We start from the raw sequence: 23,377 nt of genomic DNA, 5'->3' as shown, positions 1-23,377 counted from the left end.
GTAATACTGTTTTCGCAATTACTAACTTTTAATGAAGGATAGAATTGCGTGTTTCAGGTACAAACCACTTAAAGTTTCAAGTTCAGTGAAATAAGTGCAAACAGAAAATCAAAAGTGATAAAGTGATAAGCGCAAAGTGTTACAGTGTTGCGTTCGAGGGTTCGTCTGTTCGTGCCAGTTGTTCGCCTAGTCTGGGACCTCTTACAAGCTCCCAAGCCCAGGGGAGAAGTAACGTCGAAGGACTTATGGGTTCATCAGGCCTTGATCGACGAACAGACGTTTCCCTCCGTGGTTTCGGGTGTAACCAACTCACGTAACCGACGTGATCACCCCACCCACACAAAGACGAGAGAGCCCATTTATTCCTCGTCTGCGGAAGAGGTTTCTCGCAGAAACCATGGACCAAATCTTGCAGCTTTTAAGTGCAAGTCGGTCCCTTCCGCGCAAGTCCAACTCCTAGGTGTAGCCATTACCACTGGGTCAGTTCGGACTTGCTGCAGTACGACAACTGCACACCTCCCAGAGAGGCAAGGTGGTACCGCAACAGGCAGTAACTCCGTCTGTTGCCGCACCAGCTGTTTTAGACCCTCAGTCTCAACGGACAGTAGCTCCGTTTGTTGTTGTCTTTCATAGACTCTAGTGGTCTATGCTGCAGACAATGCAGTCTCAGCTTGCGGTGTTGATGCAGGAGTTTCAGGCAGAGAAGGTTAGCACACCTCCTCCTGCGAGCGCTCCTCCACCTCTGCGCAGTCCACCCTGCCAGACGTATGATGTTGAGGCTCCTCCTGCCTCCATGCGTGAGCTGCCGCATTGGGAGTTGCCAGGTACCAGCGCTATGCAGCAACCTCCACTTTCCTTGAGGCAGGAGCCTCTTGCTGTGCGGCAACCTCCTCAACCCTTGAGGCAGGAGCCTCATGCTTTGCAGCAACCTCCTCTAACCATGAGGCAGGAGCCTCATGCGTTGCGGCAACCTCCTCCATCCTTGAGGCAGCAACCTCATGCGTTGCGGCAACCTCCACCATCCTTGAGGCAGCAGCCTCATGCTATGCGGCAACCGCCTCAACTCTTGAGGCAAGAGCCTCTCTCTGCGCAGCTACCTCCTCAACCCTTGAGGCAGACGCAACTCTTGAGGCAGGAACCTCATGCTATGCGGCAACCTCCTCTAACCATGAGGCAGGAGCCTCATGCTATGAGGAGCCTCATGCTATGCGGCATCCTCCTCAAACCATGAGGCAGGAGCCTCATGCTATGCGGCATCCTCCTCAACCCATGAGGCAGGAGCCTCATGCTATGAGGAGCCTCATGCTATGCGGCATCCTCCTCAACCCATGAGGCAGGGACCTCATGCTATGAGGAGCCTCATGCTATGCGGCATCCTCCTCAACCCATGAGGCAGGAGCCTCATGCTATGCGGCAACCTCCTCTACCCATGAGGCAGGAGCCTCATGCTATGCGGCATCCTCCTCAACCCATGAGGCAGGAGCCTCATGCTATGCGGCATCCTCCTCAACCCATGAGGCAGGAGCCTCATGCTATGCGGCATCCTCCTCAAACCATGAGGCAGGAGCCTCATGCTATGCGGCAACCGCCTCATGCTATGCGGCAACCGCCTCAACCCATGAGGCAGGAGCCTCATACTATGCGGCATCCTCCTCAACGCATGCGGCATGAGCCTCATCCCTTGCAGCATGAGCCTCATCCCATGCAGCATGAGCCTCATACCATGCAGCATGAGCCTCATCCCATGCAGCATGAGCCTCATCCCATGCAGCATAAGCCGCACGCCATGCAACATGCTCTGCTTACCTTACAGCATGCTCTGCTTACCTTACAGCATGCTCTACATACAGCATGCTCTGCATACCTTACCGCATGCTCCTCAGTCACACATCTTTGGTTGTTGCCAACTCACTAGACTGTCAAGCAGTTTCATAACGTTGCCTTCTAGTCTGCTGCTTTTGCACCAGTGAAACCCTCACTGAGAGAACTTAGCTTTTCTCGGATATGGTTCCTGTAGATGAGAAAGTGCTATTCTCCCTCCTTCTGATATTCCCTTGAGGACTCTGTCATTTGGAGAGGAGCCTTTAGCTGCTTAGCCTCCTATGGACTTTTATTTAAGCATAACATGCTTCCAGGGAGGGTAATGGTTCCACTTCAGTCGCTAACCCCGTCTGTTACCACACCTGCTCCCATAGACCTTGAGCTTTGTTGCAAGACATGCAGTCCAAGCTTAGTCCTTGTTAGAGGATTTTTTGTTTACGGAGTCAGTGTGTCACTGGGAAGACGTTCAACAACCAGCAGAAGTGACTTGTTGTGACGCAGTGCGGCAACCTCAGCAACCCGATAAGGAGTTGTCTGTACGACCCAGACAGTCTAGACAGCTTCGGGTTGTCGCTGTACTTCCTCGCTTCCCCATGGTTGACAGTTCACAGACTGTGCAGCAGTACCATGATCTTGTGTCCGGCTCCGTCAGACGACTGGCTTTTAAGAGCTCCCACAAGTCGTCGCTGTCTGGAGATTCTCAGATGGACTATGGATCTGACCAAGGAACTGGGCCTCCTGGTCAATTTTGAGGAGTCCCAGCTCGTCCCATCCCAGACCATTGTCTACCTGGGTATGGATCTTCAGAGTCGAGCTTTTCGGGCTTTTCCGTCGGCCCCAAGGATCTACTAAGCCCTAGAATGCATCCAGAGCATGCTGAGAAGGAACCGATGCTCAGTCAGGTAGTGGATGAGTCTAACAGGGACACTTTCATCGCTGGCCCTGTTCATCGAGTTAGGGAGACGCCACCTCCGCCCCCTTCAGTATCATCTAGCGGCTCACTGGATAAAGGACATGACGCTAGAGACGGTCTCAGTTCCTGTTTCCGAAGAGAGGAGGTCTACTCTCACGTGGTGAAAGAACAGCTTTCTTCTCAAGGAAGTCTACCTTTGGCTGTTCAGAAACCCGACCGCCGTCTCTTCTCTGACGCATCAGACACGGGCTGGGGTGCGACTTTGGACGGACAGGAATGCTCGGGAACATGGAATCAGGAGCAAAGGACACTTCACATCTATTGCAAGGAGCTGTTGGCGGTTCATCTGGCCTTGATAAACTTCAAGTCCCTCCAGCTTAACAAGGTGGTGGAGGTGGACTCTGACAACACCACAGCCTTGGCTTACATCTCCAAGCAGGGAGGGACTCATTCGTGGAAGTTGTTCTAGATCGCAAGGGACCTCCTCATCTGGTCAAAAGATCGAAAGCTCACGCTGGTAACGAGGTTCATTCAGGGCGATATGAATGTCATGGCAGATCGCCTTAGCCGGAAGGGTCAGGTCATCCCCACAGAGTGGACCCTTCACAAGAATGTTTGCAGCAGACTTTGGGCCCTGTGGGGTCAGCCAACCATAGATCTGTTCGCTACCTCGATAACCTAGAGGCTCCCGTTGTATTGTTCTCCGATTCCAGACCCAGCAGCAGTTCACGTGGATGCTTTTCTGCTGGATTGGTCCCATCTCGACCTGTATGCATTCCCGCCGTTCAAGATTGTCAACAGGGTACTTCAGAAGTTCGCCTCTCGCAAAGGGACATGGCTGACGTTGGTTGGCTCCGCTCTGGCCCGCGAGAGAATGGTTCATAGAGGTACTGCAATGGCTGGTCGACATTCCCAGGACTCTTCCTCTAGGAGTGGACCTTCTACGTCTACCTCACGTAAAGAAGGTACACCCAAACCTCCACGCTCTTCGTCTGACTGCCTTCAGACTTTCGAAAGACACTCAAGAGCTAGGGGCTTTTCGAAGGAGGCAGCCAGAGCGATTGCCAGAGCAAGGAGGACATCCACTCTCAGAGTCTATCAGTCTAAAGGGGAAGTCTTCCGAAGCTGGTACAAGGCCAATGCAGTTTCCTCAACCAGTACCACTGTAACCCAGATTGCTGACTTCCTGTTACATCTAAGGAACGTAAGATCCCTTTCAGCTCCTACGATTAAGGGTTACAGAAGTATGTTGGCAGCGGTTTTCCACCACAGAGGCTTGGATCTTTCCACCAACAAAGATCTACAGGACCTCCTTAGGTCTTTTGAGACCTCAAAGGAACGTCGGTTGTCCACTCCAGGCTGGAATCTAGACGTGGTCCTAAGGTTCCTTATGTCATCAAGATTTGAACCTCTCCAATCAGCCTCTTTTAAGGACCTCACATTAAAAACTCTTTTCCTCGTGTGCTTGACAACAGCTAAAAGAGTAAGTGAGATCCACGCCTTCAGCAGGAACATAGTTTTCACATCTGAAACGGCTACATGTTCCTTGCAGCTCGGTTTTTTGCTAAAACGAGCTTCCTTCACGTCCTTGGCCTAAGTCGTTCGAGATCCCAAGCCTGTCCAACTTGGTGGGGGACGAACTGGAGAGAGTACTTTGCCCAGTTAGAGCTCTTAGGTACTATCTAAAAAGGTCATAACCTTTACGAGGACAATCAGAAGCCTTATGGTGTGCTATCAAGAAGCCTTCTCTTCCAAGGTCTAAGAACTCAGTTTCTTACCTATTCAGGCTCCTGATTAGGGAAGCACATTCTCATCTGAAGGAAGAAGACCTTGCTTTGCTGAAGGTAAGGACACATGAAGTGAGAGCTGTGGCTACTTCAGTGGCCTTCAAACAGAACCGTTCTCTGCAGAGTGTTATGGATGCAACCTATTGGAGAAGCAAGTCAGTGTTCGCATCATTCTATCTCAAAGATGTCCAGTCTCTTTACGAGAACTGCTACACCCTGGGACCATTCGTAGCAACGAATGCAGTAGTAGGCGGGGGCTCAGCCACTACATTCCCATAATCCCATAACCTTTTTAACCTTTCTCTTGAATACTTTTTATGGGTTGTACGGTCGGCTAAGAAGCCTTCCACATCCTTGTTGATTTGGCGGGTGGTCAATTCTTTCTTGAGAAGCGCCGAGGTTAAAGGTTGTGATGAGGTCCTTTAGTATGGGTTGCAGCCCTTTATACTTCAGCACCTAAGAGTCGTTCAGCATCCTAAGAGGACCGCTACGCTCAGTAAGGAAGACGTACTTAATAAAGGCAGAGTAATGGTTCAAGTCGTCTTCCTTACCAGGTACTTATTTATTTTGTTATTTTTGAATAACTAATAAAATAAAATACGGGATACTTAGCTTCTTTGTTAACATGTATGCTGGTCTCCACCCACCACCCTGGGTGTGAATCAGCTACATGATTATCGGGTAAGATTAATATTGAAAAATGTTATTTTCATTAGTAAAATAAATTTTTGAATATACTTACCCGATAATCATGATTTAATTGACCCACCCTTCCTCCCCATAGAGAACCAGTGGACCGAGGAAAAAATTGAGGTGGTGTTGACAAGAAGTACTGGAGTACCTGACCACAGATGGCGCTGTTGTGTTCACCCCCACCTGTATAGCGATCGCTGGCGTATCCCGACCGTAGATTTCTGTCGGCAACAGAGTTGACAGCTACATGATTATCGGGTAAGTATATTCAAAAATTTATTTTACTAATGAAAATAACATTTCTGTCTCTCCATCACTTTCATTCCCCACAACTCCGATCCATACATCACAGTTGGTACAATCACTTTCTCATATAGAACTCTCTTTACATTCATGCCCAATCCTCTATTTTTTACTACTGTACTCCCTTAACTGCCCCCAACACTTTGCAACCTTCATTCACTCTCTGACGTACATCTGCTTCCACTCCACCATTTGCTGCAACAACAGACCCCAAGTACTTAAACTGATCCACCTCCTCAAGTAACTCTCCATTCAACATGACATTCAACCTTGCACCACCTTCCCTTCTCGTACATCTCATAACCTTACTCTTACCCACATTAACTCTCAACTTCCTTCTCTCACACACCCTTCCAAATTCTGTCACTAGTCGGTCAAGCTTCTCTTCTGTGTCTGCTACCAGTACAGTATCATCCGCAAATAACTGATTTACCTCCCATTCATGATCATTCTCGCCTACCAGTTTTAATCCTCGTCCAAGCACTCTAGCATTCACCTCTCTCACCACTCCATCAACATACAAGTTAAACAACCACGGCGACATCACACATCCCTGTCTCAGCCCCACTCTCACCGGAAACCAATCGCTCACCTCATTTCCTATTCTAACACATGCTTTACTACCTGTGTAGAAACTTTTCACTGCTTGCAACAACCTTCCACCAACTCCATATAACCTCATCACATTCCACATTGCTTCCCTATCAACTCTATCATATGCTTTCTCCAGATCCATAAACGCAACATACACCTCCTTACCTTTTGCTAAATATTTCTCGCATATCTGCCTAACTGTAAAAATCTGATTCATACAACCCCTACCTCTTCTAAAACCACCCTGTACTTCCAAGATTGCATTCTCTGTTTTATCCTTAATCCTATTAATCAGTATTCTACCATACACTTTTCCAACTACACTCAACAAACTAATACCTCTTGAATTACAACACTCATGCACATCTCCCTTACCCTTATATAGTGGTACAATACATGCACAGACCCAATCTACTGGTACCATTGACAACACAAAACACACATTAAACAATCTCACCAATCATTCAAGTACAGTCACACCCCCTTCCTTCAACATCTCAGCTTTCACACCATCCATACCCGATGCTTTTCCTACTCTCGTTTCATCTAGTGCTCTCCTCACTTCCTCTATTGTAATCTCTCTCTCATTCTCATCTCCCATCACTGGCACCTCAACACCTGGAACTGCAATTATATCTGCCTCCCTATCATCCTCAACATTCAGCAAACTTTCAAAATATTCCGCCCACCTTTTCCTTGCCTCCTCCTTTTAACAACCTTCCATTTCCATCTTTCACTGTCTCTTCAATTCTTGCGCCGGCCTTCCTTACTCTCTTCACTTCTTTCCAAAACTTCTTCTTATTCTCTTCATATGACTGACCCAGTCCCTGACCCCACCTCAGGTCAGCTGCCCTCTTTGCCTCACGTACCTTGCGCTTTACTTCCACCTTTTGCTCTCTATATTTTTCATACTTCTCTATACTATTACTCTGCAGCCATTCTTCAAAAGCCCTCTTTTTCTCTTCCACTTTTACCTTCACTCCTTCATTCCACCATTCACTGCCCTTCCTCATGCTGCCTCCAACAACCTTCTTGCCACATACATCACTTGCAATCCCAACAAAATTTTCTTTTGCTAACTTCCACTCCTCCTCTAAATTACCAGTTTCTCTTACTCTCACCTCGTCATATGCCATTTTCAACCTTTCCTGATATTTACTTTTTACCCCCGGTTTTATTAGCTCTTCAACCCTCACTAGCTCCCTTTTACATCCACCTACTCTATTCCCCCACTCTTTTGCTACAACTAATTTTCCTTCCACCAAAAAATGATCAGACATACCGTTAGCCATACCCCTAAACACGTGCACGTCTTTCAATCTTCCAAACATTCTTTTAGTTATCAACACATAATCCATTAATGCCCTTTCTACTACTCTTCCATTTGCCACTCTTACCCATGTATACTTATTTTTATCTTTCTTTTTAAAAAAGCTAGCACTTATTACCATCTCTTGTTCAATACACATATCTACCAGTCTCTCACCACTCTCATTTTCACCTGGTACGCCATATTTCCCAATGACACCTTCTACCTCTCCAGCACCCACTCTAGCATTTAAGTCACCCATAACAACTACATAATTCCTTCTACCCAGTCCTTCTACACACCTAGTTAATTCATTCCAGAACTCATTCCGCTCTTCTTCACTTTTCTCACTACCTGGCCCATACGCACTGACAAACGCCCAACATTCCCTACCCAACCTAACCCTTACCCACATTAACCTAGATGATATCTCCTTCCATTCCACTACTTTACCTGTCATCCATTCACTCAACAATAAAGCCACACCCTCTCTCGCTCTTCCCCTTTCAATCCCAGACACTCTACCAGACATTTCACCAAACATCACTTCACCCTTTCCTTTCATCTTTGTCTCACACAAGGCCAATACATCCATCCTTCTACTTCTAAACATACTTCCAATCTCACATCTTTTACTCTCTATCGTACTATATCCACGCACATTCAAACACCCCAAAACTAGAGTGCGGGGAGCAGTCACTCTCCCGTCAGCTCCATCTCTTTGTTGCTGTCTCACAGGATTTTCTATACAGTAGAGGGGGTTCCCAGCCCCCTCGTCCCGTCCCTTTTAGTCGCCTCTTACGACACGCAGGGATAACGTTGGCGCTATTCTAATTGTTTTATGCCCCCTCGGCCACAGGGGGCATAAATAGGATTAAGGATAAAACAGAGAATGCAATCTTAGAAATACAGGGTGGTTTTAGAAGAGGTAGGGGTTGTATGAATCAGATTTTTACAGTTAGGCAGATATGCGAGAAATATTTAGCAAAAGGTAAGGTGTATGTTGTGTTTATGGATCTGGAGAAAGCGTATGATAGAGTTGATAGGGAAGCAATGTGGAATGTTATGAGGTTATATAGAGTTGGTGGAAGGTTGTTGCAAGCAGTGAAAAGTTTCTACAAAGGTAGTAAAGCATGTGTTAGGATAGGAAATGAAGTGAGTGATTGCTTTCCGGTGAGAGTGGGGCTGAGACAGGGATGTGTGATGTCACCATGGTTGTTTAACTTGTATGTTGATGGAGAGGTGAGAGAGGTGAACAATGCTCGAGTGCTTGGATGAGGATTGAAACTGGTAGACGAGAATGACCATGAATGGGAGGTTAATCAGTTGTTGTTTGCGGATGATACTGTACTGGTTGCAGACGCGGAAGAGAAGCTTGGCCGATTAGAGACAGAATTTGGAAGTGTGTGTGAGAGAAGGAAGTTGAGAGTCAATGTGGCTAAGAGTAAGGTTATTATATGTATGAGAAGGGAGGTTGGTGCGAGGTTGAATGTCATGTTGAATGAAGAGTTACTTGAGGAGGTGGATCAGTTTAAGTACTTGGGGTCTGTTGTTGCAGAAAATGGTGGAGTGGAAGCAGATGTACATCAGAGAGTGAATGAAGGATGCAAAGTGTTGGGGGCAGTTAAGGGAGTAGTAAAAAATAGAGGGTTGGACATGAGTGTAAAGAGAGTTCCGCATGAGAAAGTGATTGTACCAACTGTGATGTATGGATCGGAGATGTGGGGAATGAAAGTGACGGAGAGACAGAAATTGAATTTGTTTGAGATGAAGTGTCTAAGGAGTATGGCTGGTGTATCTTGAGTAGATAGAGTTAGGAACGAAGTAGTGAGGGTGAGAACGGGTGTAAGAAATGAGTTAGCAGCTAGAGTGGATATGAATGTGTTGAAGTGGTTTGGCCATGTTGAGAGAATGGAAAATGGCTGTCTGCTAAAGAAGGTGATGAATGCAAGAGTTGATGAGAGAAGTACAAGAGGAAGGCCAAGGTTTGGGTGGATGGATGGAGTGAAGGAAGCTCTGGGTGATAGGAGGATAGATGTGAGAGAGGCAAGAAAGCTTGCTAGAAATAGGGATGAATGGTGAGCGATTGTGACGCAGTTCCGGTAGGCTCTGCTGCTGCCTCCGGTGCTTTGGAAGACCGCGGAGGTAGCAGCAGTAGGGGATTCAGCGTTATGAAGCTTCATCTGTGGTGGATAATGGGGGAGGGTGGGCTGTGGCACCCTAGCAGTACCAGCCGAGAGTCCCTTGTCTAGCTGGGAGGAACGTAGAGAGGAGAGGTCCCCTTTTCTGTTTCATTTGTTTGATGTTGGCTACCCCCCAAAATTGGGGAAGTGCCTTGGTATATGTATGTATGTATTATTAAGGCATTCTACCGAAGGATAATTTCATATTTACTAAAAGAAACTATTATCACTTGATCTATCATTTTCCAATTAGCTTACTAATTTCAATAGTTTTATTTGAAATACTATTCTCATATTTTATTTACTTGTACTGTGAGTTGAATTGCATAATGTTAACTGGAGTTTCATTCATGTTGCAGATGCACGATATTTTATAGTTTTTAGCTCTGTGGTGCTTGATTATAAAGCCTCAATAGAGACTTTGGACAGAAACATAGATTTCATTTATTAAACGTACACTCACCCACACACACACAAAAAAAACGAAACCGCAAAGCAAGAACCCGTGATTAACGAGGGTTGACTGTATAACTTACTGCGCAAGAAACAACAAATTAGAAGCTGCGTCATGCTTCCAGAAAACGCGTAGACTACGAGTCGTCTGAACGGAAACACTGAACACTTACAGTAAGTTTAGTAACATATATTACAGTAATATACACTTCAGTATCAGTGAGCATTAGGTTACAAGACAGTATTACTAGATAGGAACAACTTTTGTTATACAGAACAGTAAGGGGATGATGACGAAGACTCGGTAAAACTTTACCTTAGCACAATACTGCACTGTAACCTTACTGTTTCCACTACGTAGTGTACAAGTGTGCAAATATGCTGTACATATGATTATAAACTACAGTAGAAACCAAATTAAAACAATATTTGCCAGTATTTACTGTGTTAATCATCAGCTCTGGCACCCATTCATGGAAAGGAGCTGTGACTGTCTAGGCTAGGAGTTAGCCCACCCTAGTGCAGCATTTATTCACGAAAGTCCCCTTTTTGTTGTTTTGTCTGTAACCTAACTACCGCGAATGATATAATATTGCTTTATTACAGTATTTGTTATCTATGTTATTTTCAGTTGTATTTGTTTTTATTTCCAAATGTTTTGTAAGTTGGGTACCTTCTGTGTAAATGCAAAAAATCATCACGATCATCACATGCTGGATCCAAGGCATATGCATGATTGCTGACACGTACACGTTCTCAGATATACTATCTTAGGCACGAACATGACCTTTGTCCCGATCGCATTTGTTTGCACATACACTAGCAACATTGTGAATGAGAGTCTTGCTTCTCACAGAAGCAGCTCCTGTTTTAGCCCTTCCTTAAAGGGGAAATACTCGGAGTGATCAGATTGCTCATTGTCTCGCTTTTCTTTCTGCCCTTAGGAAATCACGATACCCAATGTCTCCTCGACCTCAGAGGGCAAGAGAGAGAAAGGCAGCAAGGCTGCAAACACATCTCATCAGTCTCTGATCCTTCCTCCCCATTGGAGTACATACCTGACTCTGTTCTCATTCTGGATTGGGTATACTGTACTCCAAGGGGGATGAGGAATCAATGCACATTCCTGTCAAGCACTCTCCTTAAGGGATAGGAGAGGTTCCTCTGGTTAGAGAAGGTTCCCCTCCTCTTGACGCAGGTCCCCTCCTGGTGGAGATGGAGAACCTGGAATCTGAAACTACTTAGTTTAATGTCCTATCCCTCATCAGGGAGATCATTAAACTTGGAGAGGCTTCATGAAACCTATCAAGGGCTGGATGATGGAGGTTGATTGATGCTTTGGTGCTCCTCAAGGTTCCAAATCTGGCCTTGAGCTCCTTTGGTTGGTACTTGTGCTAAACACATTCATCAAAGTGATTTCGCAAGTCACCGGACTGAAGAGTTCACTACGCTTGAGCTGTTCCTCTAAGCTTCTGCCTTCAACCATTTCTTGATAGCAGAGGTTTTACATTCCAGAGGAGACAGTCCCTTTTGCCTCTTCGTGTCAATTCAGCAACAATGGCCTGACTGACCTTATTGCCTATAGATTGAAGTATTGTAAGAGGACACTTCATTCTCTGCCTTTAGAGTCTACAGCCAGGGCCTTCTCAAGTTCCAGATCACTAATTTGACCTACCCCAGGCTTTCTCAGATGAAAGTCCGGCGGTAGATGAATTCAGGGACACAGACAAAGAATTCCTCCCTAAAGCAGCGAGTCCAAAATTCCACTAAAGCTGAGCGCAAAGAGTTTGAACATGCCTTCTGGCAGGTCCTTGCATGCATGAGGACCTTCAACAAGTTGTCGGATCCCTTCTCTGCACCACAAGAAGGCAAGGACATGGTTCTTGATCAGATCCTTGGAGCCCAGAAACCACCCAAGACATATGCAGCTCTTCCCTGGTCAAAAGGTCTTGAAGCAGCCAGAAAAAAGTTATCTTTCAGATAGGAGGCGCCTCTATCTCTCCTAGAGCAAGGTCTTCCACTCAATCTTTGCCACTTCACTTTGTACTCCAAAGGAAGTACTGTATTAGGAGATCCACTCGTCGGCGGAATCTCTCACACCTAACGTTCCGTTGCAGAGACTAGCCACCTTGAGAGCCTCCTTCTCTGCTTCTGAGCTACTCAACACAGAGTGAGGCGCGAGGTAGTCTTTGTAGGCTGCTTGGTGGCTCGCTTGGTGGCTCGATCTATGTTTCGGGTCTCTGGGCCACCTTGTTGGGTCTGCGGTCCTTGGAATCTCTTTCTGTTCGGTACCCGTACCTTGGAATTCCTTTTGCACCAAACGATCAACTTGTGGGCGAATGCTATCTGAAATTAAGGGATACAGTGATAGGAAGATTCCACAGGTAGGTGCCGAAAGTCGAGGTGTCGCGCCTTCGGAACTCGACCCTCGAGGGACCTTCCCTCTTCAATCCTGAAGAGTTGGAATGAGCAGCTGACAGGCGGAGAAGATCCTTCAAGGATTCCCTCCTCCATAGAGCCATGACTCAAGGTCATTAGTCTCAGCCTTATGGGAGGTCTCCTTAACCCCCTGAGATCAGTCCAGCTCTTTCCGTCCCTCGGTATTAAAAGCCCAAGGTGTCTAAGAAGCCCTTTCATTCCAAGGACCAAAAAGGTGTGAAGTCCTTTCCAGGAAGGAAAGGTTGTAGGAGAGGCGGCCAAGGTGGACACTCCGCTAGGAAGGGCAATCCTCTCATCAGACCACCAATGGGAGGATGCCTGCAAAATCTCTGGCAGAGGTAGCAGCATCACGGGGCCAATCCCTGGATGATCGCAGTGGTCAGTTCTAGATATCGCATCTCTTTCATACAATCTCTCCCTCCCCTGACTTAGAATCCAATTCCTCTAAGCTCCTATACAAGGGATCAGCAAAGGAGCTGGCCCAAGTCCAGACCATGCTGCAGAAGGGTGCTCTTCAAGAGGTCTCGAAAAGATCTCCAGTCTTCTACAGCTGACTTTTTCTGGTGAAAAAGGTGACTGGAGGATGGACACATCCTAGATCTCTGACCCCTGAACAAGTTTGTTCTTCAAACTCCGTTCAGGATAGAGATGGCAGACACAGTCATTCGAGCAGTAAGACTTCATATGAACATTGGGTCTCCAGGATGCATACTTCCAGATCCCAATCCATCCATCTTCAAGGAAGTATCTAAGCTTCATACACGAGGGAAGACTATCAATTCAAGGGTCACTGTTTCGGTCTCTAAACAGCACCCCAGGTCTTCACCAGGGTGTTCGCCCTAGTGTCAACATGGGCTCACAAGAACAACATTTGTCTTCTAAGATACTTAGACGACTGACTAGTTCTGGCAGACTCGAAGATGACCCTTCTTCATCGTCGAGACATGCTTCTTGAGTTTTGTCAGGATCTGGGGATTGTGATAAATCTCAAGAAGTCATCACTGCTTCCATCACAAAGAATAGTGTACCTCGGTATGTTAAAAGACACTGTCATACAAAAAGCCTTTCCATCAGACAACAGAGTACAGTACACAGACTGAGAGAAGTGGCCCTACAGTGGTTGTGCCTCCTAGGCCATTTAACCTCCCTGATCCGTCTTTTTCCCAACAGTCGCCTCAGGATAAGATTCCTCCAATGGCATCTCAAGTCCTTGTGGAACCAGCACACCGTGTCCCCGGACACCCTAGTGCCAATGGCCAAGGAACAACTTGAAGATCTGCCATGGTGGATGGCAGAGAAGAATCTCTGCAAGGGTGAAGATCATATCGTCCCTCCGGGTTTGTTGCTCTTCACAGACACATCAAGACAAGGTTGGGGGCCCCACTTGCTGCACCACAAGATATCAGGCCTTTGGTCTTAATCTGAAAGGTACCAGCTCATAAATCTCTTAGAGATGAGAACAGCCTTCCTAGCTTTCAAACATTTCCAACAGTTGTTGGGGGGTCACTCAGTGGTGTTGATGAGCGACAACACCACAGTAGTGGCTTACATAAAGAAACAAGGCGGTATCGTTTTACAGCAATTATGTCATCTTGCTGTAGAGATACTAAGATGGGCAGAAGATCATTCAGTAACACTGTCAGCTCCTCATTCCGGGCAAAAGGAACGTTCTCGCAAACAATCTGAGCAGAGTGACTCAGACAGTGAGTTCCAAGTGGTCTTTGAATCCTCTGATAGCCAACAAAGTCCTACCTTTGTGGGGTTCCCCAACTGTTGACCTGTTCGCAACATCCCTGAACTTCAGGCTCCCGCTTTACTGTTCCCCAGTCCCGCGCCCCCAGGCTCTATGGCATGATGCATTCCAACAGCAGTGGGACAACATCGACCTGTACGCCTTTCCCCTGTTTTGTCTGATGAAAGGCTTGCTCAACAAGATCAGAGTATTCAAAAATCTAATGATGACCCTCATAGCTCCATTATGGCATCATGCACAAGGATTTCCAGACCTTCTGCAAGTGGTAGTAGATCACCTGGGCGAACTTCCTCCACATACAGATTTACTCAAACAACCAAACGCCAACATCTATCACAAGAACTTCCAGTCGCTTTGGCTTCATACCTGGAGACTATCCAGCATCACAGAGAGCCTTTTCGCGACAAGCTATGAAAAGAATGTCCAAACATCTACGTGAGTCCTCCACGGCAGTGTACCAGGCCAAGTGGACAGTCTTCTGTGTTTGGAGTCGTGGAAGGGATATCTCTTCTTGATGCCACTATTCCTGTAATAGCAGAGTTCCTCATTTACCTTCGAGAGGAAAAACTCCTTTCAGTTTCAGCTGTGAAAGGCTATCGCTCAGCCTTAAGCCTAGCCTTTAAATTGAATGGAGTAGATCTTTCCTCTTCATTGGAGCTTTCTTTACTCATACGCAGTTATGAGATCACTTGCCCCCAGTCAGAGATTAGACCTCCTTGGAACGTGGTTTTGCCTCCTGAGGTCCCTCAAGGGTCCTCCTTACGAACCAGTACATCATACAATGGACTGTTATCTCACTTTAAAGTTGGCGTTCCTACTCGTTTTAACAATAGCAAAGAGAAATTAGTGAACTACATGGTCCTTCATACGACATCACCCATTTAAGGGTTTTTTTCGGGGGGGGGGGGGAGTGACCCCCAGCTTTCAGTTTATTGCAAAGACTCAAAATCAATCGGTCACGTTTCCTAGATTTGGGGCCTTCCAGATAGCGAGTCTGTGTACTGTAACCAATGACCCAGAATGACCCAGATCAACTGTTACTTTGCCCAGTAAGGAGTTTGAGATATCTGAAACATACTGCAGGAACAAGATCCCAGCTTTCAGCCTTATTTGTAAGCTCTGGCAGAACGAAGAGGAGGGTCACCAAGAACATGATCTCTTCTTGGATTCGTAAAGTCATAGAGTTTGCTCTCCAAGACCCTCCTCGAGCTCGACGACCTGGAGTTCATGATGTCAGGGGCATCAGCCCTTCCCTGGCATTTAAAAGAAACTACTGTTACTCAAGTATTACAAGCGGATGTGTGGAAGCAGCAAACAACCTTCACTGCCTACTATCTCAAAGACATGACCAACAGAAGGTTCGATACTTTTACTATCGGCCCTGTGGTGGTTGTACAAGTGGTTTCAGATACCTCAGGCCTCTTGATGGCCAAGCAGCAGATGGTTTAGGGCATTGGTAACCCTGACTAAGTGTGGAATGAATGAGAGTACGTCTGGCTTTCCTCTCTTTTTCCCTTCTCTTGGGGTTACAGCTTCTTGGATCCACTGTAAGCTGGCTTCAACATCTGTGTATCCGAGTATAGATAATAATTAATTACAGATGTACCTCTCTTCACAAAAGACTCTGCTTACGAAATTTTCAAGCAGCAAAACGAGATGCGAATATTTTTATGACTCGCTTTGCAAAAAATGTTTCATCTTAAGAAAAAGAGATTTGCTAGCCAGGCTGAGAATAAAATAGTCACCCTTTTGAAAATTGAAGAAAATGGGTTTAGACAATAGAAAATGTAGCTGTAGTCTACAATAGGGGTAACTATGATAGTACAGTACATATGGCACTGTAGATTTTGTATATGTACAGTATTGTACTGCATGTACTGTTTTGTATTATTTTCCATTTATTATTACATTATGTTGTAATAACTACTTAATTTACAGGTATTAACAGATAGTTTAGGTGTATTGAATGGTTAAAATGTATTTGAATGTACAGTATTTCATTTTGGTTATACTGTAGCTTTATAATAAGACTTAGTGTGTTGTTTTGTAAAGTTTGGAATAAATTAGGCAATTTGCATGTGAAATGTGACTCACAACACTAAAATTCACTTTACGAAAGCTACTCCAGAACGAATTTATTTCGTGTTGTGAGGCATTACTGTATACTGTTCACGTTCCTAGTGTTTTCTTGTGACGGATCATTGGGAACATCTATTATATAAGACTCCTGTTTTTAGAACTCGACTTACCTAGACGTTCAGATGCTATTGTCCCGCTATCACTGTCCCCCTGAAGTCCTGCTTGCAATAGAAAAGGGAGGCAGCTTTGCGAGCTGTAAGTAGATAGGTGGCTGGGTATCCCCAGCCACCCCCTACTGACCCACAACAGGGGGAAGGTAGAATTTTCACCTCGCATTTTCTGTCTGTTGGGTGCCTTCCAGCTTTACCAAGTGATACCCTATGTAAACAACTAGAGGTTTGTGTTAGGGAAAAATACAAACTGTTTCCAAATTTGTCATGTTTCCATTATATGCTTTGACCCAAAAAACTCAAGTGTAGACATCTTATTTATCATCGTAGAGTGAATAAGGAAATTAATTACACTTTTTTTATGCATTGGTGAATATTTTGGATTTCATAGCATCGTAGTACTTGCATTTTGGTAGACTTTTAGTATGTCGTTCTACACGTCACATGAATCCAGAAACAATTGAAAAACATTTTCTATCAATTTTTTTTAAGGTTGAACCATATTTGTACTTGACTAAAGGCAGAAGAAGTCCAGATCATGATCTTGAGTTTGAGGACCCTATACCTCTAGGAAAGGTGGGGACCATGCTCCAGCCTGGCCATATCAGATAAGGAGGCTGCTGCGATTGATGGTATGCTTGTCAAGCCATTGGGCAATGTGACAGCTATATGGTGCAGAGAGTTGGATGGTAAACATTCTGTGGGAAGGGTATCATCTTTTGTCCTCCCTTCACGCACTCTGATGACTTTTGACATGCCCTCTAGAATCGCAGAATGCCCTCATATTCCTAAGTGAAGTGAAGGCGATTATGGAGAAGAATATGTTAGAAGTCATCTGTGACGGGTCCCTGGCTTCTACAGCTATCGTTTTCCTGTAGAAAAATCGACGGTGTATGGAGATACAGTACATCTTCGATCTCTCCCCTAAACAAGTTTGTTCTATAAACTCCGTTCAAAATGGAGACGACAAGCACAGTCTGTGCTGCCATCTAGAAGCACGACTTCATGCTCTCTATCAACCTGAAGGGTGAGCATTTCCAAATACCTATCCACATTTCATCCTACAGGGAGTTGAGTACCAGTTCAAAGTCCAGTGCTTTGGGCTAGCAACCGTAACCCAAATGGTCACACACTGGTTTCAGCTTCAGCTCATTTGAACGGGATGCTTCGATATCTCAAGGATTGGTTGATCCTGTTGACCTTTAGGAGACAGTTGCTCCAAGATCTAGAATTTGAGGATCAAGATCAATTGGCAGGAGTCTAGTCCTTTGCCCAAGAGATGGATGAAGTATCTGGGAATGTTGATAGATACGGCAGCAGCAAAAGTCTTCCCATCAAACGATCACATCAACAGACTTGAGAGGTATTATAATTGTTCCTGGCTGTTCAAAAGCTACTAGCATGCGAGGCAACTTCAACTGGGACATCTTTCGTGATTGGAAAAGCTTGTACCTCACAGGTGTTTCCACCAGAGGTTGCATCAGTGGTGCCCGAGGCAACACTGGTCAGTAGCGTCTGACCCACCATACCTTCAGATTCCAGCAGAACAAATAGTTGGCAAAGCAGAATGTCTTAAGCTCAAGGGCTTCTACAGGGAAAAATAGCCCAGTCACGAAAGGAAACTAGAAGATAATGAACAACCAAAATGAAATACTTAAGGAACAGCCACATTAAATTGGACCTTTTATATATAAGCTAAAAAAACTTCAAAAAATCAAAAGAGAATCACGCATCAGCATGCCTGAGTGTACCCTTAGGCAAGAGGCTATAGCATTACCCAAGACTAAAGAACAATGGTTTGATTTTGGAGTGTCCTTCTCGTAGAAGAGTCTAACCATGGTTAAGTATGAAATGAATGACAAAGAATGACTGGCTCATTCTTTCTTTCATCTTCCCCCTGCAGGGTAACACCACCTATGTTACTCTGCAAAGCTGGCCTTCACTGTCTGCAGGTAGAATCATTTCCCTGGTGTAACCTGGTATAGAGATATATACTTGGTATGTCCCCATACCCCTGGCGAGGTGGGATTGGGTAACGTCTATGGTTGATTCTAAGAATCTTATGTTTCTAAGTTCTCTTACCTAGACTAGTCACACTGCTAGTATCACACATTCACACATACTGCTCACGCCACTAGTGCACAAATTGTTTAGCGAGGTGTTAGGGTTGCTCCCTGTTATGGCGGTGCACGTATGGGAAAACCCTGGGTCAAAGACCAGCCAGTTTTTCCGGACTTCCATCCTCTTAACGTGTGAGTCAACCCCTATAAATAGCAAGGTTTTGTATTAGGGAAGAAATTACAAATTTGGAAGTAATTTGTATTTTCAATAACGATACAAACCTGAAGCTATTTATATAAATTGGCCCACCATCACCTGTATCCCAAAAAGTCTTGCCTGCAATAAAAAGAGGTGAAACATCCCAGGTGTTTGTGTGAGCGGGGTGGCTGGCTACCCTGTCTACTCCCCCACTAACTAGCGGTAGGGTAGTTCATAAAAGTCTTATGGCTAGTCTTCCAACTTCACTGAAAGGTAACCCCTATAGATAGCTACAGGTTTGTATCGTTAGGAAAAATATAAATGACTTCCGAATTTATCATTTTCTTTTTTACGCACAGTAATTGGGAGAACTTTATTTTATGGATTGCGTTTTTACCTTCATAAAGTGAGAAGTGATTCGTCTTGTACAGTAAGTCAAGGTTTTTTTTTTTTCTTTTTGCTTTTTTTTTCTTTTTACTTAGTTGCTGACAAAATTACAGTGAAAATAAATTCAATCATAATTAGAGGGGGAAATGATTTTATGATTCAAGTATTATAGGCAAGATTTATCTATAATGTCCACTGCTAAGCCTATGTATTGGAAATTTGGTGATAATGATAACCCTTTTACCCCCAAAGGACGTACTGGTACGTTTCACAAAACCCATCCCTTTACCCCCATGGACGTACCGGTACGTCCTTGGAAAAAACTGTTATTTATATTTTTTTTTGCATATTTTTGATAATTTTTTGTGAAACTTCAGGCATTTTCCAAGAGAATGAGACCAACCTGACCTCTGTGACGAAAATAAAGGCTGTTAGAGCAATTTAAAAAAAATATACTGCAAAATGTGCTTGAAAAAAAATAACCCTTGGTGGTTAAGGGTTGGAAATTTCCAAATAGCCTGGGGGTAAAAGGGATAAGCTTTTGAAATTTGGATAGAAGATCAAAATAGAAATTATAATGTGAATTTTATCTGGACTTCAATTTAGAACTTTACCCTTCAAGCAAATTTTACTTTCTCAAATACACATGTTGCAGATTTTTTTAAAAAGTAATATTTGGGTTTTAATCAACAGATCTTTACCCGTGAACGTCGTTCATATACCCGAGCTCAATTGGCGCAACACAGGCGGAAGGGGGATGTTGACGACAGAAGTCACAGAGGCCATCCTTTGTGTGAATTCTGCGATGAGCGCTTCATGGACAACGATGACCTATTTCGTCATTTGAGGAGAGACCATTTCTTTTGTCATTTCTGTGACGCTGATGGAATTCACCAATATTATAAGTAAGTGGCGTTTTCACTGTTACTTTGGCAAAATGTAGAGAAAGCCTTCCTGGCATAGGGTTTAATCCTCAGGTGATCCCGGCCATGACAGAATCGCTGTCAGGCTTAGGACTTGCAAACTTTTTTGTCGTGAGAAATGAGGTCATGTGTCACCTACTTAGCATAACTAACATGTGATTAAAGATAAAAAAAACTTACCTACAAGCACGTCTTTGGATCCTTAGAGGGATAAGTTTTTTACAACTCAGGTCTCTTGGAGAGGAAGATATAATTGCTATGGTAACAATTTTTTATATCATTCATTAGGTGCCCTTTGGTAAAGCAATTGGGTTTTAATGAATACTTCTACTTTTACCCTTTAAGGATACAGGTAGTCGTCGACTTATGACTGATCGACTTTATGACTCTTATCAGCATCTGTGATTAGGTCATAAGTCTGTCAGAAGTAGTTCACCAGTTCCCCATTATAGGAATGCGTTCCGTTCCCGGAGAAACATTTTTCCATTGACTTTCATTATAAACATTGAGATACGTTCCAACGAGCTCACAAAAGTTCACTTGTTTCCAATACAGTACAATGCTTAATATACAGTAATGAAGTAGAATATCTAAATGAATTTGTTTTATTAGCATTAAGTAAGGTGATAGTAACCAGGCAGTGACAGTTTAGAAAGTTAATGTTTCTTTGAGTGATATTTTCAATACAGTAGTGTACCCCTGAAAATAAAGAAAACTGTACAGTCAGCCCTTGTTTTTCACGAAGGTTGAGTAACAGAGACAGGCGTGATAAGCGAAAAATTCCAAAAGGGTGTTGCCTTATGGTGGGATAACTTCTAACATATCTAACAACTCACGGCCATTGCATACGCCCGGATGATTAACCCACTAAGTACTTTCAGATATTGTTTTTACTTGGTTTCTATCACAATATAGTTTTTGTTATCTAGTAATGCTGTATAACACTTGCTGGTACTTTAATGTATATTACTGTATTATACTACTATAACTATAGTAAGGCTTAACTGTACTGTAAGTGTTCGCTGTTTTTGTTCGCACGACTGTACACGTAGCCTACATTTACAATAAACGACATTACAGTAATTCTATACTGTATAATATTTATACAATACAATTTAAGGTTGTGTACTGTATATATTTTTTTTACAATGGCCACTAACCATTTTCGTATGAAGTTCTACGCAGCCATCTTAAAAGACGTAATTCTTGATGCATCGATGTCGTCTTCTGTAGAGAATCAATTCGACATCTACAGTAACCCAGTAATAATATTCATCATATCTTATACTTCAGTGGGTTGGAAAATTAAAAGATAATGATAAAAGTATCTTTAGTTACGTTATAACCAAACAAAACTCGGCTGTTTAGCTTGTATTTCAATCATCGTATGATTTTTTCAACTTACACAGTTGATTGGAAGGAATGACCTAAGACACAATGTGCTCAGTATTATCATATACTGTAGTTGTGTTTAAGTGAATTAATGATAAGAATTAATTTTATCTTTAAAGTAAACTCATTCACTTTCGTTCAACTAGGATTATTTACATTTTTTGCCAAGAGATGGTATAGATGGTATGTTTACTTATTCTCAATGACGAATATGTCTGTAAGACATTGTTGAAAACTCTCAAATTGTTTTTTTTTATACTTCCTTAGATAGACATCCTACATACATATACCAAGGCATTTCCCCCAATTTGGGGGGTAGCCGACATCAAACAAATGAAACAGCCTGACAGGGGACTCAACTGAGTTCGGCTGGTACTGCTAGGGGTGCCACAGCCCCCCTCCCCCGTTATCCACCACAGATGAAGCTTCATAACGCTGAATCCCCTACTGCTGCTACCTCCGCGGTCTTCCAAGGCACCGGATGAAGCAGCAGAACCTACCGGAACTGCGTCACAATCGCTCCCCATTCATTCCTATTTCTAGCACGCTCTCTTGCCTCTCTCACATCTATCCTCCTATCACCCAGAGCTTCCTTCACTCCATCCATCCACCCAAACCTTGGCCTTCCTCTTGTTCTTCTCCCATCAACTCTTGCATTCATCACCTTCTTTAGCAGAAAGCCATTTTCCATTCTCTCAACATGGCCAAACCACCTCAACACATTCATATCTACTCTAGCTGCTAACTCATTTCTTACACCCGTTCTCACCCTCACTACTTCTTTCCTAACCCTATCTACTCGAGATACACTAGCCATACTCCTTAGACATTTCATCTCAAACACATTCAATTTCTGTCTCTCCATCACTTTCATTCCCCACATCTCCGATTCGGTACAATCACTTTCTAATACGGAACTCTCTTTACATTCATGCCCAACCCTGTATTTTTTACTACTTCCTTAACTGCCTCCAACACTTTGCATCTTTCATTCACTCTCTGACGTATATCTGCTTCCACTCCACCATTTGCTGCAACAACAGACCCCAAGTACCTAAACTGATCCACCTCCTCAAGTAACTCTCCATTCAACATGACATTCAACCTCGCACCACCCTCCCTTCTCGTACATCTCATAACCTTACTTTTACCCACATTAACTCTAAACTTCCTTCTCTCACACACCCTTCCAAATTCTGTCACTAATCGGCCAAGCTTCTCTTCCGCATCTGGAACCAGTACAGTATCATCCGCAAACAACAACTGATTTACCTCCCATTCATGGTCATTTTCATCTACCAGTTTCAATCCTCGTCCAAGCACTCGAGCATTCACATCCTCACCACTCCATCAACATTCAAGTTAAACAACAACGGTGACATCACACATCCCTGTCTCAGCCCCACTCTCACCGGAAACCAATCGCTCACTTCATTTCCTATCCTAACACATGCTTTACTACCTTTGTAGAAACTTTTCACTGCTTGCAACAACCTTCCACCAACTCCATATAACCTCATCACATTCCTCATTGCTTCCCTATCAACTCTTATCATACGCTTTCTCCAGATCCATAAATGCAACATACACCTCCTTACCTTTTGCTAAATATTTCTCGCATATCTGCCTAACTGTAAAAATCTAATACATGCAACCCCTACCTCTTCTAAAACCACCCTGTACTTCTAAGATTGCATTATCTATTTTATTTTTAATCATATTAATCAGTACTCTACCATACACTTTCCCCACCACACTCAACAAACTAATACCCTCGAATTACAACACTCATGCACATCTCCCTTACCCTTATATAGTGGTACAATACACGCACAAACCCAATCTACTGGTACCATTGACAACACAAAACACACATTAACAGTCACACTCCCATCCATACCAGATGCTTTTCCTACTCT

General features: G+C 44.1%; 1 protein-coding gene across 1 annotated transcript in view; it reads left to right on the top strand.

Annotated features, from left to right (window-relative positions):
- LOC137648670 (E3 ubiquitin-protein ligase ZNF598) overlaps positions 1–23,377 on the top strand; it is a 99,566-nt gene that overhangs the window by 35,249 nt on the left and 40,940 nt on the right. Inside the window, exon 3 of the mRNA XM_068381678.1 lies at positions 19,837–20,048. Within this exon, the coding sequence (XP_068237779.1) occupies positions 19,837–20,048 (212 nt within the window). The remainder of the gene's footprint in view (positions 1–19,836; positions 20,049–23,377) is intronic.

Source organism: Palaemon carinicauda, chromosome 10 (genome assembly GCF_036898095.1).
Source record: "Palaemon carinicauda isolate YSFRI2023 chromosome 10, ASM3689809v2, whole genome shotgun sequence".
NCBI lineage: Eukaryota > Metazoa > Arthropoda > Malacostraca > Decapoda > Palaemonidae > Palaemon > Palaemon carinicauda.
Note: the sequence above shows the minus strand (reverse complement) of the source record. Positions and strands in the feature narration are given on the sequence as shown.